This window comes from Myiozetetes cayanensis, unplaced genomic scaffold (assembly GCF_022539395.1).
Source record: "Myiozetetes cayanensis isolate MyiCay16 unplaced genomic scaffold, myiCay2020 scf5-8, whole genome shotgun sequence".
Lineage (NCBI taxonomy): Eukaryota > Metazoa > Chordata > Aves > Passeriformes > Tyrannidae > Myiozetetes > Myiozetetes cayanensis.
The window spans coordinates 105,302,532-105,320,969 of record NW_026087742.1 but is presented as its reverse complement, the minus strand read 5'-3'; the positions used below and the strand labels follow the sequence as shown (position 1 = coordinate 105,320,969).

The following is an 18,438-nucleotide window of genomic DNA, read 5'->3' as shown; positions in this document are numbered from 1 at the left end:
TATTGCACGCTATAAAACATTGACCCTTTCCTACCACACAGAAAATCCTTTCACATACTGTGGTATCATTCACTCCCAGGACTCTGAAAAGTATCAATATGGATCCTAGCAACAACAAAGGGTCATACAACTATTTTTAAAATGCCAGCCATCCTGCTCATAAATGCTCACAGGACAAGTAATAGTTACTGCTTTCATAGTGGCTCCAAAATAATAATGTGTCACAAAGGATGTATGCTTGCGATGCAGTCATTCCTTATTGCCCAAATACTCCAGTAGAACAGAATTGTACTTCTCTCTCTTTTTATAATACAGTCCACACGTCCCCATAGCACACAAGCCTCATATTTGTTGTTCATCTGACATATTGAACAGTATTCTCAGTCTTATAAAAACAGAGTAGAGATCATTGGAGGCAAGCCATCAGCATGGACAAACACTGTTTAAGCACATTAACAAAACTTATTCAAGGTTTTTCAAATGAAAACTATATGTTGAACATTACTCCATAGCAATGCAACACATACAATATTCTATAGCTAAATAATCATGCAGTATTGTAAAAGACTATTCTTTTTTTTAAAAAAATAGATGCTTCCCATATACAGGTGGCATTAAAAAAAAAAAATCCAGGTTCAAAATCATATCCTAAAGGAACCCTCTAATTTTATGAATATGTAAAAATTTACAAAATAAGTTACTTTTTCACTCCTAGTTTCTTCCAGTACCCTTTGATTCATAAACAGCAAGTGCTGCCTTTTCATCTAACAATAATCAGGTGGGGTTTTACCTTCATAAATTAAGAAAGAAGTTGAGAACCATACCAAAATTGGTGTAAATGTCTGTCAAAATTGGCTGCAGGATGGGGATATGGATACTTCTGATGTCTATATAAGATGTAATAATAATAGGAGCCCCTGGTGGTCTAGTGGTAAAGGCGCCGCGCTATCACCGCGGAGACCCGGGTTCGATTCCCGGTCAGGGCCACTCCCGGGCAGGTGGGGCTCGTTAGCCCTTAAAGGCAACCCACCTACGTCCTAAGGACCTCGCTGCCACCGTCCAAGCTCGCTTGGCCCCGGCAGATGAACCTTAGGATTAAAGGGTGGGCTCAGTTCCGCTCACACTGTGTCTCACCTAAAAAATACAATGCGCAGGCTGGAAGGTGTAAAGACCTTCCCCGGATCTTCGCTCGCGAAGACTGGCCATTATTATTATTATATAAGATGCTAAAGGGCATTAATTGTTTTTCTAACATCCTGGTGCCATGTAGTAATAGCAAGATGTAAAAGTTTTCTGTGGATTATATTAATTCCAGAAGGCCTCACAATTCTCTCTAATAGAAAAAGTTCAGGACAGAAAGTGCTGAAGAAGGATACAGAGCACTTACACACTCTTTGCTTCTCTAGATCATCTAGACCTCCATCCCAGCAGGCATAAGCCGTTATTCATCTCAGCTGACTCCATTACTATACATTCAAAGGTATTGCTTTTGAAGATTTTCTATCTTTAAAAGAAACATGCAAGTAAGAAAGCAATAACCCCCCTTCCCTACTGACACCAACCATACAATGTGTATACCTTGTAGAGTAACTAGGCAAAATCCAAGAAGGTGGATACACTCAGTAAATTCATTCTTCAACTATGAAGAGGTTTTAACATTAAAAATAAAACTTACTGATTTCTACGACAAACTAAAATGGGGAGGAATAACCATATTAAATCAAAACAAAACAGGTGCAAAAAGTAAACTTTTATTCCTAGGATAAAAAGCAGAAGAATATTAGTGTTAATAAAATCAATACGAAATTAATTAATAGATCACAATATAAGAAAGTTGCCTGAAATCTTTTTCACTCCTAGTTTCTTCCAGTATCCTTTGATTCATAAACAGCAAGTGATGCCTTTTCATCTAACAATAATCAGGTGGGGTTTTACCTTCATAAATTAAGAAAGAAGTTGAGAACCATACCAAAATTGGTGTAAATGTCTGTCAAAATTGGCTGCAGGATGGGGATATGGATACTTCTGATGTCTATATAAGATGCTAAAGGACATTAATTGCTTTTCTAACATCCTGGTGCCATGCAGTAATAGCAAGATGTAAAAGTTTTCTGTGGATTATATTAATTCCAGAAGGCCTCACAATTCTCTCTAATAGAAAAAGTTCAGGACAGAAAGTGCTGAAGAAGGATACAGAGCACTTACACACTCTTTGCTTCTCTAGATCATCTAGACCTCCATCCCAGCAGGCATAAGCCGTTATTCATCTCAGCTGACTCCATTACTATACATTCAAAGGTATTGCTTTTGAAGATTTTCTATCTTTAAAAGAAACATGCAAGTAAGAAAGCAATAACCCCCCTTCCCTACTGACACCAACCATACAATGTGTATACCTTGTAGAGTAACTAGGCAAAATCCAAGAAGGTGGATACACTCAGTAAATTCATTCTTCAACTATGAAGAGGTTTTAACATTAAAAATAAAACTTACTGATTTCTACGACAAACTAAAATGGGGAGGAATAACCATATTAAATCAAAACAAAACAGGTGCAAAAAGTAAACTTTTATTCCTAGGATAAAAAGCAGAAGAATATTAGTGTTAATAAAATCAATACGAAATTAATTAATAGATCACAATATAAGAAAGTTGCCTGAAATGAACGAGAATTTTTGTTTATCTTCATTACGTTTTTAACTGTAAGGTTCACCCTCATCTTTTTCTCTCTTCTCCTCAAAAAGAAAAATGTTTCAGATTTTTCCCCATTCAGTCCCACAGATAAAATCATGAAGTAGGCTGCATATTTATATGCCAATTCAAAATGAGGTTTTTACTCATAAGAAGTAAGGTTCACTTCTTAATCAGGTCATGATGCAAAAATATTCCTGTCCCCCAATGCAACAGGAAAGGTATACACACGTTTGCTTAAGACTGACATTCACTATACTTTTTCTTCTTCTTACCAAACAGAGAAATATAAAAAGGTTTTCACAGTAATAACAGTAGTCTTGATCTAGTTTAAAAGTCATTGCTCATGGAAGTTAACCTTGTACATCAAACAGACATAGATAGACTCTAAATATTATTTCAGGTTCTTTGTAACCACCCAACAAGCCACAAGCCTCATCAATTAATAATGGAAAACCAACATTCTGTAACAGAGTGAAAACTACAGCTAGGAGCCATTAATATCAACTGACATAAACTCCTATGGTTTAGAGGAAGCATATCCTGTAGCTCCTGTAATTGCTCCAAGCTCAGTGTATTGGAGTACTGTATATGTGAGTGTTCTGCTTATAAATTGTATAAGAAAAAGAACAACAGACATATTAATTTAATTTTGAACCATCTTATTACTATTCAGCGTGTATCAGATCCAGTATGACATTAATCAACTAATTACCTTTTGACAAGAATCCAAAAAGAAAATACTTAGGCAAACAAAACACAGGCAGAATAAAAACCAGGATGGCACTACTGAAAGAAGGACACTAAGAATAAAAGTATTATTTATGTAGCACTACACACTTAGGACAACAAGTCTTACCTGGAAGGATTATAAAAGATAAGTAAAAAATACAAATACACACTGGATACCAGATCTCTAAGCCTCAGCACTTAACTATGCATTTTCTCAAAGCATTTTTGCCATGTGAGCTGTATTTTATATATATATATATATATATAATTTTTTTTTCTGTAAAATAGTGTTAATCCAATTATTAGGTACAAATGGAAAAACTAAATTAAAAAATTCTTCGTACCTGCAAGAGTTATCATACTGTCTTGACTTCTGTAGATATATTCCTTACTTATACCACAAATGAAGAATTTTCATTCCATGGATTTTTATTTTTTTTTTAAACTAAATTGTTCAGTCCCCATTATAACATTTATTATGAGGTGTAAAACCTTGGCTTTGTTGATGTTAAGGGCCACATTGCACAGATCACATGTTCCTTTTCTAGTTAAAGAAACATTGCCAAAAATCAGAAACTGTCTTCTTTGTGCAGAGAAATCCCTTATACATCTGTTACTATTCTCTAAAATACTCTTTCATGAGAAATAGTTCATAAAAATTCATAGAGGGCCATAATTTAGAAAAATATCTGCTTACAGTTCTTAAAGAGTATTGACTTTGTCAAATAGAACAGCTACTTGAAATTTCAGTATACATTTCCAGTCTGTTACTCAGAATTCCACTGGTTTTAGAACAAAAAAACCACAACAACAACAAAAACCACTACCCTACATTTAATACATTGCTCCTACAAAAAGTATATTAAAATTCAGAAATAGCATTGCAGTGTCAAAGCTATTTACTACCTTTTATCATAGTGTTCATCTTCCATACAAGTATAACAACAAGAATCACCCATATTGACCAATAATAGCTAAGGCACAAAAATACTAGACATGAAAAAAAGTAGTCTTCTCCTACATCACAAAATACATATGCAGCCTTTAATCTTCTCAGAAACATGTGAAGAACCTCATACATATCCTAATAATACATCACTGGAAAGATGGTCCTTCCAGTAAAACTATTCCAGCAGAGAATAAATCTGATCTAGAAAAGAAAATTTCCATTCATGATACCAGAACTGAACACAGAACATTAATTAATTAATTAACTCATAATGCAAAATAATCTGAAGAAAAGTAGAGACCTACAGGCAGTAATAACAACTCTCACCTCTTTTGATACAAGTAAACAGCAGATTATTAGACAATCTTAGTGTAAAAAAAGCAGATACACTAATACTGTCTGAATATACTGATCATTTTTGGTTTATGTAATGAAATTTCTTTAGATATTTTTTCCCACCTTTTCCCTTTTAACAGATTTTTTTAAACAAAACCAAACAAAACTCCCAAATAATAATAAAGAAACAAAGAAAAAAAACCACCCCAAACCAAAATCCCAGACTTTTCTTTCTTTTGTCTATTCAGCATCCTTGGAAAAAACCACCAGATGGCAATGCAGTGTTCAAGTATTTCATTTAACATACATATTATAGTGAAAAAAAGTCTGTATGCATCAGCATGAGGCTCTCTTTCCTAACCTACTTCCTCTTTGATGAACATTAAATAATTCATAAGCAAAAACTCTATTCACTACAAGTAAGTGATCAAATACCATTCAACCTGTAAAGAACAGACTCTTAGAAACCTAAGTTTCCAAGGATGTAGGATCATATGGATTAAAAAAAAATAAAAAAAAAATCAACAATTTAATTCAAACTATGAAAATGGATAATTTCAGGAAAAAATACTGAAAGGAAAAAATTTAGAACTGCATTAACATAAAGTTCTCAAAATACTATCAGGGGTTTCACTGGGCAGCGAATTGCACAAAAAGTCCATCTTTTTAGGTATATTATAAATTTCTATATAGGTTGGCTTCATGTTAAAAAACAGGTATTACTTCCTGCATTTTTGAGGTTTAAGTCAATTCTTGTAAAACTATATGCTGAATGGATCAAAATACGTAGGCTTTAAGTATTTATTCTTCCTTTGCATCAAGCAGGACACAGTGATCAAAGAAAGGAATTGTTTCATGAAGGAAGATGCTTTAAGATATTTCAAGAAGCTGGGAAGCAGTGCAGGTGTCAGATTCCCATTTAGCAGATCATATCCAAGATTTATTACATGACAAACAAAAGTTATCTTTGCAGTTACTGTTACAGGCTCTGAAGCCTCTCCAGAAGTTCATGGAGGCTTCACTGAATACCTTAAACACCCAATTAATAAACTTTACATCCACTATGAAGTCAGTGGTTCTAACTGCAAAGTTTAAGGCAAAGAATACTTTCTTGCTTGAGAAGGCATTAAGATTTGTAGGTGTTATGCATTCAACTGTAATTGACAGGAAAATTTTAGGTGTGCTTAAGTCTATTTTAGATTTTTCATACACGGATTAGGAAGAAGTTTCTTGCATCATCTGTATTTAGTAATGAAATTATTACTACAACTGCTCATCCATCCATTCTTATGTAACAAGTACAGTTATTACATGTTCTAAATGTAAAATAAGTTAAAGATGTAAAATATGTTAAAGAGTAACTTGAAATTGTTAAGAAATTATTTAAAATGTTAACTGGAAAAAAAAAAAGTATCTTCTCTCAGATAGAAACACAATCATACCTACAAGGTAAGTGTTAAAAAGGTATGTAACACAGATGTGAGCAAGCTAATTTAAAGTATGTTTTCTGGCTAGTATAATAAATATTTGATTAATACTGCTCTTTTTATTTCCTATATTATTATATTTAACTTATTAATAGCACAAAGAGGTAGAAAGATTCAAGGACTGTCTTTAAGTAATTTAATTTAAGTGCTCTGCATAATGACAGCTCTCATTATGCAGGACAGCTCTCCTCATAGACCTAATCCAAATGCAGCACAACCTAAGATTTCTTCTATTGTGAAGTGTTTTAACCTTCTTTTCAAACAAACAAAACCAGAATATTATACTGATCCTAACTGCTTACACATATAGTTACTTATTTGATATAACTTCAGTCCTGAAAGCAAATAAACAGTTACAGTTGCTATCCATTTTTAGAAATAAATCCAGAATTTGAGTCCACAAATTATTCCACATTTTTGGCATACTGTGAATCCTCACTGACTTTCTCAAGGTAAGATGTCATGTTCTTGACAGATCAGAGAAGCAGTTGGAAATGTATTTCTACCAGATGGAGAAAGTCATACTTTTATTAATCACTATCTTTTTTGCCCAGCTGATAAAAAAACTTACAAAAGAAGAGAGCTGAAGCACTCTTGCAGGAAAAATCCAACTGACAGTATTGAAAAGACATATTTTCAAACACAGACCTCTTCATAACAATAAATAAAGAATATATATAAAAAGATACAAATATATAATACATTAAATTTATATATATATAAAATATGTAATATATATGGACATAAATAAATTAATTAAATATATAAAGATCACAAGATCTGTGATTTCAGGTTTGGTACTTAGAAATAAGCTCAACAAAACTGAATATGTCACAATTAAGATAAATAATTAGCATATTAATGCAACAACTTCTTTATCTACAATACAGTCCTGTAATTCATAAAAGAGAAGGAAGTACAGAAAAATAATATATATATAAAAATACTCCATATTTATAATTAATACTCCATATTTATAATTATACGTATAAAAATATTTTTTCTATTTATTTTGCTTTCATGACAATATTTCAAGGACAAAGTGAACTCACTGACTAGAGAGGTGTAAACCATGTCTTCGCCACTCTCTGCCTCTGACTAACATGTTCACATAAAACCTAAAGTTCTTCTTTCAAAGTTGATTTTTCTTTCGTACTTCCATTTATAAGTTGCATTAGCTTTAGGAAACCATTTATATTTTCACAGTACAGATAAGTCAATCTTACTTTATTAAAGCTTTCATTAAAATGAAGAATGTTTTTCTGGTAAAAACACTTCAGGGTTGCAAAAACAGGCCTGCTGAGCATCCAAGGGAGGAAAAAACCAAACCATATCAAATCAAACTGCAACAAAAGCAAACCAAGCACCATCACACACGTTACTACATTCCACCTACGTCTGAGGAGGTTTCTCAAATCTAAAAATCACAAAACACCATGACCAAGGGCAGACTTCGGTAATGAGAGACTGTTGCTTTGCACACACAGCATGACAAACTGCCCCCTTGGTGACACATCTGGTTGAAGCTGTATACAGAAGAACCAGATCTCACACGAAAACATCAAGAACCCCATGTTACAGTGATGTATGATACAAAGATTTCCAGTATAGCTTTTCCCTTCTATTACAACATCAGGATGAGAAAATATTCTATACATCTTGAAAAGTTTTGTATGCTCTTTCTTTTGCTGGACAGCAATTACAATACTTTCCTGATCGGAAATTTAATTACATATTTACACTTTCCCTTGCATTGGTTAATCAGAGGAAGATGATACAGGTAAAAATTACAAAAAAAAATACAAAGACAATCCAAGTTCTTATTCTCGTCACTTCCAAGTAACAGGTATCTGATGACTGGTCATTTTTCAGTTCCTTAAAAATGGATGACTTTGAAAAATTTACTTTAGGTGATCAATAATCTTTGTATTAAATTTGGATTAAGGGGCCATAAAGCTAACAAGTATTAAATCTTAATCAAACAGAACACCTTACCCAGATACATTCAAAGGATATCTATGTTGTCTATCTAGGCTTCAACATCCTACTATAAACATGTCAACTAATCACCATCTCCTTTGCTCTGTACACAATCTGTATATTTCAGTTTTGTTACGTTTAAATAACCCCAATTATAATTTTATCTCAAGTCTTGATTGCAGAATACCTTAATTTATAGTTATTTGCCTTCCCTTAATCTACATTTCCAGGTACTAAAATATTGGAGACATAACCAGTTTCATTATATTGTTACAAATATAATCCATCGAAAATACAACACATAATTTAAGCTGTTGCCCAAAATATATAAAGACCTGTGTTCTCCCCAAGCTCCAGCTTACAAGTACTACCAACCAAAATACAAAAACAAATCAAAGCCAGACTTCTGGAACAGCAACAAAAGCTGCCTAAAACACCCTAATGCTAAACGGAAAATGACTAGCAACAACAAACCTAATTAATTAATTCCATCAACATGGGATTAAGACTTTCATTAAGGATTTAGTTTTCTTTAGTGCCATATAGCAGGATATTTTGCAGAAGTAGTATCCTATTTTATTTTTCACTATCCAGTGAAATGCCAAAGAGAAGAAACCAGGAATTTCAGGGTGACAGGGAGAAAATGAACCCACAACTACCAAACTGTCTAAGTACTGTTGTTCTCTTTATTTACATATGAAGATGATTCATCTATAGTAACACTATGAAAGATGTTTGGTAAACACATCACCCTCTGCTTGGTTTCTGAAAAACTGCCTCTATTTTCTTCACTGAATTAAACACTTCAACTATGTTTCAGGTATCCCTTCAAAAAAACAACATTCTGGTGTTCACTTTTCATGGTTATTAAATTTAATGTGTTTGATCTGTTTTTTTAATACAAAAATCAGTTGCTTAAACCAAAACTCTATGATCTTCATTTCCTAAATATATAGTCAAACAGATAAATCCAGTACCTCAACTTAACCACGCTGCAACAAAGTCTTTTAAGTTAAATAGTTCTGGGAATAACTTTCCTCCAGCAAATGAATGGTAACATTCATTTCACATTACATATCTGACACATATTACACAGTAGTCTAAAAATATACAGAATATACCTTTTTTACTGCAGAATTTGAAATCCTCTTAACAAAGTTCCAAACCACCATAACAATATCCTATACTTGAAAACATTAGGCACTTCTTTCCAAACCACATCATAACCACAGAGATTAAGATTTACTTACCTGATCCCCTTTTGGTCACAACCTTCAGGCTCTGAGTTAGAGTAGCATACAAGAGAATCAAGTTGGGAATAGGAGCTTTCATCTTCTGTCTTTCTGTCACTGCTTCCTAGAGTACCAAAAAAACAAAAAACAGAAAAACACTGATTGTACATTGGTGCTGAAACAACCTTGAAGTAAATAATCATAACACTGACCTCGTGGAAAAACTAAATACAGTTTTTCTGAGCAATTTAATGCACTTAAAATGATCTATTTTTTCTTGTAAAAATTATATACACTAAAATCAACACAAAATAAACACATGCACGCACTACTTTTAACCCTGGAGCTTAAGTTACAATTTTGTCTACACATTGAAAACTCATTGTGTCCCTGTTAAAACTTTATAACATATCTCCTGGAACACCTAGTTCTTTCTTTTCATCATATAATCTATTCCACCCCCACCAAGAGGAAAAAGAAAATAATGCCCTTCTTCATTAGTTTTGCTCCCATTTATTAGTATCACAAATTGAGCACAAAATTCACAGTGAAATTGAACACAGATTAAAAACAATTCTTGTCGTCTTCTTAGGAACAGTGGAAGGGGAAACATAAAAGCGCACCAGCAAAACCAACAGAGACACTTGTAACTTCCTCTTAGGTGAGGAAGTTCCCATGAGCAAGTTCAAACTAACATATTCACTGCATTGAATCAAAAGGGAATGTTAATTAGAGTGAAGTGGAGCATAGGCTGTGTCTAAGCCTTCACCTCTAAGATGTGAATAAAAGTTTTGCATTTCTATTTGCTTACTCTGAGGATTAAGCAGCTGGTGAAAGCAGGGACCAAACATTTTGTTAATTCCCCATGTAACTAAGAGGGTGTCATCTACTCATGACGATTATCAGCTTTCTTCTGGAATGGTTGATAGGACTAACATCTAATATTTCGGTGTGTTAAAAGGGGAAAGGGAGGAAAAATCTTCTGTCTAGTCAAGCTAGACAGTAACCTGTCTGTGCCATCTATATTCATGATAGGAGCTTATGCAAAAATATTCATGTCTAATGGAAGATGAAAAAGGGCTGGGATCAATGGCTCTTTAATATTGTGGTTTTGATATTGACTTCTGTTAATCACAGCACTGGACAGGAACTGAAAAAATTCTCAGAAGGAACCACATACTACAAGCTTTGATTTCTAAAGAGACAGTGAATCTTTTGCACTTTCACTGATAGTCAGGTTACTGACTACCCAAGACATTTTTTGAAAGCAGTATCTTAAAATATCTTCATCTTAGAAGAGAACAGGTTAGAAATAAGAAACAGTAGGAGTGTGAAAAACCACATTAGGGGAAGAATTGCTTAAACAATGATGACTTTATAATCCATCTTAAAGCTTAACATTCTAAGACGTTTAAGAACTAAGCACAAACCCACCGCATTCAGTATTATGACTTGATTAAAGATGAGGGAGTGAAAGAATATATTTTGACAACAGTTTGCGATATTTTGTTTTTATAACAATATTTGTACTCACAGAGAAACACAGAAGCATTTGCTCATTCACTGGCTGTGAACAAGCTTCTGCATTTTAGCATCAGAGGTGAAGGACTGTCATCAGCCTCCATTTTCAAAATTTAGGCAATAAATTTCTTATCAATGTAGAAATTAAATACGAAATATGGGATTGCTAGGAGGTAAATTATGTGCAATGCTAATACTTTTACTTAGGTTTAGAATTTAACAAAGTACCATGACCACTGGCAGTTATAAATAATATAGGATTCTTAGAAATTTAGAAGGTAGAAATAAAGGTTAATTTTCCAGGGGCACAGTGAGCAGATAAAATGTGTTATGCCACATTTTACTGCAGAACTTAGTCAAGCTTTCTGAAATCAAAATCTCATTTCTCAGTCACTGCACTAACTGATGCTGCAGGAAATCCTGAAGCTGATATCTTCAGCCTCCAGGGTACCAGTAAGAGTCAGCTCCTTGCTCTGTGTGAGCCTAATAAATACTGCCCAAAGAACCACAGGACCATACTATGCAATTACAAATCCACTAAACAGGTTCTGACTGTGAAAGCAAATCCAAACACGTCCTTTCTGACCATACATCAAATGATAATATTGCTAATCACTGTGAAATAAATGTAAATATATACATACATTTGCATGCATGTGTGTGTATGCATGTCTGTAAGTATTCATTTGTATTTATAGATACTTTTGTAGTGAAACCATGGAGTAGCTATAAAGCTTGATTCCATCAAAGCAAGCCCCAGTAAATACAAGAATAGCAATAAGAAACAGCTCAGTAAACTAAAATGTTCTTTTAGTCCATGCACATAGCACTCATTTAAGTTGCAAAGTCAACAAGAGAACTACTATTACAATAGCATAGCAAGAATTTAATTTTAATCATGCCATTGTGGAAGCCATTCTCATGAACATTTATTCTCAGAGATTCAGGTCTAACTTAAAGGCATAAGAGAAATTGGCTGCTGCCTACAGTGGGGCAAATCTCTCAAAAGTAAAGTCTGCTACTGTCTTTGGAGATACTGGAAAGTAATTGCTGCTAAAGGGAAAAAGTAGGGGAGAGGTGTCTCCCGATAGCAGCCATTGCCTCCTTGCAGCAATATGAGCAACAGATCAGATCTTACATAGGCTCCCTCCAGAGTCTTCCAACCCTTCTCTTCTGTTTACACTCCCTTTTGTGGAGGAGGAGAAGTTTTTCTAGTCTTTCCTTCATTTTAAAAATCAAATGCTCAAACAAAGAAAATGCAAAGAAGTAAAAATCAGCATGTCGGATCTGGTGCCTTACAGCTTCAGATGATTGGAAAATCTGCCTCACGTTATTCCTATGACTCAAAACAGATACTTAACATCTCATGTCCCTTGTTCTGGGTGGACGCCTCAGAAATTGACTATTCTAGAAAATGCCACGCTCTTGAAATTAGTTGTGAAAACATAATAAGCAAGTCAGAAGAAAATAAAAAAGGAACATCCCAAGGGGAATCCCACAACAAGTCAACAGAAAATGCCTTCACTGCTGCAATGCCTATGCCTGAGGCCCAGACACTGTAACATATTCAGGTAGCTCTCAAACTAAAAAAAAAAAAAAAAAAAAAAAAAAACACCAAAACAAATTAAAAGAAAATGGCTTAATTCTGAGAAGTCAAGTTCTTAGCACTAACTGGACTGTGATATCTCATGACCTGGAAATAGCCTTCTTTCAGCAATGAATTTTTAAGAGACTATTTCACTAGTCACTTAGCTGTAATTTTTTTTTTTAATTACATTAAGAAATTCTGATTTTAACAAGGAGAACAAGTCTGTTGTTTCTTTAAGCAGTAGGCAGACAAACAGTTTACACACTCACCAACAAAAATTATTTTATGGTTATTTTTTTTTCTGGTTTTCAGTTACTTCCACCAAAAATCTAAGACAATGTATGGTAGTTATAAATCTAGTTGCTGTTTTTTAATTTACATGAATTTTAGCATGTTTTAGATCCTCTGGCTATACAACTGCTAGACTCCATAGGTGAACAGTAGTCTAAGAAAATCTTTAAGAATGAGGGATTTTTGGTTGCTTTCTCTTTATACAATAGCAAGGATTGGAATATTTTTCATCTTTAAGCAGAATTCACAACTTCAAATTTTCAGTAGTGAGTTATTTGCTAGCATGAACCAAAAGACTGAACAAAATGTTGAATATTTCTGCATAAATATATTCCATACAAATTTTAACTGGGCACATTTTTTTTTTAAGTATTTTCTGTAGAAGGTGTTATTGCTCAACACAAAAATGGCATAGCATGGCATCTGTATCATGGTGTATCTAATTTTCCAGTTGAGACAGAAATAGAAATACAGCTGTATCTCAAAACTAACATTCTTTAGGGAAATGCCAAGAATGTTTTTTTTCTTAAATTGTGATGAGTGCTCACTGTGAGGAAAATGCATACATTTAGACACAGGCTTCCCAAAACATTTCAGCAGACATAAAATTAACAATAGTAAAGTAGCTCTTCATAAGGCAGGAAAATAGAAAAAAAAAAAATCTGATTTCCTAATTTTACCTATGTTACCTAATTAAACTTAACTGAAGTAAGAAATTTTCCAAGGGCTCAGTCCCTTACAATAACTTTAAGAGGTTGATTCTCAGTTGACCTATAAAGACTAGCTGGCTCCCATTAATTAATTATTTGAAAATAATTTTTCTTCTAACTTTGAAGAATACTCTTTTATACATTTTCAAAACTACTGCATTATCTTTCTCCATCATATACCCTTCAATGAAAAAGAAAAAAAAATTTGCAGGATCCTTTGAACTCTGGAAGATACTTCATGGCTGTTCTGTGGCAATGACATGAATATGCTGGTAAATTATGAATGAGTAACAAAATTACAAAGAAACACCACCTGAATACATAAGAAACAAACAAACAACACTGCCTGTTCAGCAATAGTCTCTTTTTATGTGGCATTTCTTTACAAATACCTTAATAGCATGACATTAAATCCCACAAAGCATAAAGGACAGTGAAAAACATTGTTATAATACTATTGGTATAATATTTGGTATGTCCAGATCAAAACTCAAACAGCTTGAAAAAATACTGCTTTAAATTTAAGGAAAAATTAAAATTGGAATCAATGTGATTTGATAAACAAATGTCAATTCATTGTCATGATCTGTCCTGGAACAATAAGAGAACTCTAGCAATTCTTAAAATGTTAGCTAGAAGGAAATACACCTTTTCCAAATCCAAAAGTCCATAAAATAAATCCTTTCCAAAGTCTCAGAAAACAAAAAGATTCAGCAAATCAGAATTTGAAGAACTCACGAGAAACCAGTCATAAGCACCAGAAAGGCAATAAGCTACTGCATTTGCTTTCAAAATCACCCTTGTTCCTCCATGCTAAGCAGTATTCCTAAGTTCAAGCAATTTGTGACTCAAAAAGCAAACAAATAAATTGGAAAAAAAAAAAAAGGAAAAGGAGATGATTAAAAAAGCAGTAACTTTTGAAGGATTGGTGACAGTGTTTTAAGCTGTGATAACCAAAAGCCAATATGCCACCTGTCTCACAGAGCACATTGTGAATAGGAATTCAGTAGAGCCTTTCCAATCAACTGCATTATCACTTTTCCCATTAAATCTGGCACTCATTACTGCCTTCTTTTAATGATACCTGTTACTGCTAGGATTTTCATCTCCTTAGGACTCCATCCATCATGCAAGGTATAGTACACATGGTAATCTGTCTGGAGAAATTTAAGATCATTCCAAGTATCGCTCTAAATAAAAACATAATCTACCATTTCCATTAAGAAACACGCATGACTTAAAGATATAAAATAATTAAAAATTATAAAAATGACTCTACAGGGAAAAAATATCCTCTCAGAACTAGAAGAATCCTGATGTTGGGCTGAATATTTATTTTCCTAGTCTTGTATAAAACTGTAATGTCAACAAGAGTATTTGAACTGAACACGATGGACTAGCAAACATTAATATTTTGCGCCCTGATTAGATTGCTTAATGTGTTTCTAAATATTTCATTAAGTGGCTTTTTTGTGTAGTAGGTAATGGATAAGATTTCTAGATAGTGCTTTTTCTATTATGAGACAAATAAGTGGTAGCAGATTGCAGATACCTGAAATGGAACACATCATATGCTTGAGAATCCTCTATTGAAGAAACAGCTGAACATCTTGTCCCTCTGAACCATAGATTGAAACAGTTACATATCTGAAAACTATCTGACACACGTTTTGGGGAACTGCCAGGGCTGAGAAGAGAAAGCACAGTTTCAGGAGAGATATAATAAAGAAAGATGACAGTCTCTTTCCAACGGTCTCATAGCACCTCATGGAATCCAGATCAGCAGGGTGTCCTTGGCAGTCCCAGATAATACACCAGGCTGGCTCAGTCAGTCAAAAGCACTGATGTAAATAGGGCAGGAAATAAAATCCTGGGATAGTGAGCCAGTGAGTTATTTACTATTAGGGTAAGGGAAAAATGGATGGACACAAGCCTCTCTGTTCATTACTAAGAGCCTTTACTTGAGATAAAGAAATACATCGGTCTTAGTTTAAAACAATCAAGTATTGTTGATACAAGCAGATGCCTCCCTCTTAATAGCTTGCCACTCTTGATCACAAAGAAATAAGAATCTGAAACTAGGAAAGGATTTTGGAACAAAAAAAAAATGTAACCGAACTGGAGTAACACACTTGATGGAACCAACACATCTAGTAGAATACATAAGAAACAGTGCTAATCATGCTGATTAGGCTGATGGATTAGGGGAAAAGTTAAAATCATAATTTCTTTTTCTGGAAAGAAAACAAAAAAAAATTATAACAACCTGGTAGTAAACTTACAGACAATACTCAAGAAGTTATCTCAGCAGCAATGTTAACAGAAAGCTAGTTGGAAAATGGTTTGCTGTGACATAATATATTTGAAAAAACAAATTTGCAAGATGCAGCCTAAAGTAAAAGAAGAATGCAAATTTTTAGCTTAAGTTAGGACAAAAGCCCTTTTCTAAAAGTTCCATCTTTATGAAATTTTCTGAAAAGATATTTCATCAAATAATCATGGTCTTCCTCAGATACTGACAGAAGATTCTAGGTACTTTGGCAATCAATAAGCATTACAAGAATGATTTATTTCCAAAATTCTCTAAATAGTACCTCCTATCTGATTCACTAATCAGAAAGATATTTTCCCTCAAAATGAAAAAAGGCAGAAGAATGTGGAAGATGAAGCTCCACTGTGAATATTCTGACAGGTTGTTTACACACAAAATAATAATCCCCCTCACCATCTCTAAGATATCTGTTTATGTAACACTAACATCAATGGTTTTCCACAGCTGGTACCTGTAACACAATTTGACTAACACAAGATAATCTTGCAGCACGACTTGTTTCTGATTTAATGCTTACTCTGTCCTGGCCTTTTGATGTTAGGGAACCGGTCTGTAATTTACATTACAGTTCCTGCTGTATGTTTTCCAGTTTAGAGTTATGAAAAGAGAGAAATAAGTGCTTCATTTTTCCCCTCTCTCTCACAGGCTGACAAGCCCTTTACACTTGTTCAAAACATATTTTGACAACATGCTGTCAGATCCGGAGATCACTGTTGGGCCTGACTGTCCCTGCTCAGCCTTCCCTAAGACTTTCCCCCATGGGCCTGGGACACCATTTCAGCTCATTCTGAGGACGTCAGTCCCTGCCTCGTGACACTGCAGGAGTGCTGGTCTCCAGCTCCATGCCTGACCCTGCCTGGATGGTATCGACATTCGAGGAGCCTGTCTTAGCATGGATTCGTCATAATTATGCTGCTTCCTGCCCTCTCTCTTATGGCATTTCCTCCAGCTCCTGGCTAGAGCCCCTGGCCCTTGATCACCACTTGCCATGCCAGGAGCTGCTGACAGACCCCATAACCAGCCCCACTGCTCAGAGACTGTGGAACTGCACCCCCTGGGTGAGGGCACAGGCTATGCCTGTGCCGCTCTTGGGGTTGGACAGTCAAACCTCACCACACCCTGACACTTTCTTCCTTCAAGAATTCTGAAAGAATAACTAATGATCATGTCTGTCTTAAACCTGTTAATTACCAATGGGAGAAAATGTCTCACATTTTAATACTACAAATAACCTGGGAAGAGTTGCTGCTTCCCCTTGAAAATGCATGGATTGTAAATAGTTTTGTGTTTACAGAAATGATAATAAAAAGTTCTAGATGTTCACAAATGTATCAGTTTTCTACGATATAATTATTTAAGATGTCAGCAGACTATAAGAGAGATCACATATAAAAACATTTGAGCAGCAGCTCAGTATCTGTATGGGATTATACAGGCAAGTTCCTGCCTGACAGAGACAAAAGAGTCCCTGTGATGAATTTGCCATTTGTACATGAACAAGGACCTGAAGAGAAATATGCATGCAAAGGATAAGTCAGCTTTACCATTTGGATACAGCATCCTGCGTAGCATAATTAAAAGCAGAACAATTTCTACAAGGATTATCATCATTAAATTGGTTTGTGAAGGGCTCAGGCATTGATGATATGTAACTATAATAACAGTGGGTATAGCACAGCAGATCTTTCTGCTCTGTTTTGCACACCATCACTGTGGGCCAGCTTTCCTACAGCACCGACAATCATGTCACAGTTTTATAGGTCCTGATCTATTACTATAAAGAAGACTAGAAGGGTAAAAGGAAGAAAGGATTGTAAATAGTGCTAAAACTTCTCCCATTAAAACTGTAAAGCATTTAGCTGCACTGAACAGGATAACTTTGAAACTGCCCAGACTTGTCATTCAGTTTGGGATGACAAGTCATTAATCCTACTTCATTTTTAGTGTTGATCTTGTTCCTTTGTTAAGTTAGTTTTTGAAAAGCATATCTCCATATCTTTAATTTCTGGTCAAACTGGTTGCTACTTCCCTGCCCTAGCACCAACCAGTTACCCAATAATCCCAGTGCTTGAGTAGAAAGTAGCAGACACATGACTCCATTGCTTACCTTCATCTGTAATTTAAACCTGTACTGAGATCCAAGGTCAGAAAGCAGTGGCCTAACCAAATACTATTTTTAAGTGCTGCTGAATAGTACTGCTTACTAATAGGTGCAGTTGATGATTTGACACTAGGAGGAAGCAGAAAGTTTCAGAAGAAGCAGAGCTTCCTGTTTACCAATGTTGTATTAATAATGAGTAGCCATGAAATACATAATATCCAAACTTAATGCTGCAACATCATGATGGATAACAACTGTTGTTCCAAAATTAATTTCAGATTATAACATGGAAAATATACATCAAGTAAAGATTTACATATATCCAGGTCACAGGCTGAATATTAAACTAAATTGCAGTATATTCAGTATGATTCTGGCAATTTTCATAGCTGGGAGTGATCTATTATAATGATACTCTTCAGAATCTTAATTTGAAAATAATGATCAAAAATCAAAAAACCTTCCAAAAATAACTGGAAATTACTAAC

General features: G+C 34.4%; 1 protein-coding gene across 3 annotated transcripts in view; it reads right to left on the bottom strand.

The window, feature by feature from the left end:
* Positions 1-18,438, bottom strand: part of IL1RAPL1 (interleukin 1 receptor accessory protein like 1) — a 706,285-nt gene that overhangs the window by 612,022 nt on the left and 75,825 nt on the right. For 2 of the 3 annotated variants that reach the window (XM_050333305.1, XM_050333304.1), the window contains one exon: positions 9,426-9,531. In XM_050333305.1, coding sequence (XP_050189262.1) covers positions 9,426-9,507 — 82 coding nt within the window. In that variant the 5' untranslated portion in view covers positions 9,508-9,531. Of the gene's footprint in view, positions 1-9,425; positions 9,538-18,438 lie in introns of those variants that run through there. The other variant, XM_050333306.1, reaches the window with a different exon arrangement.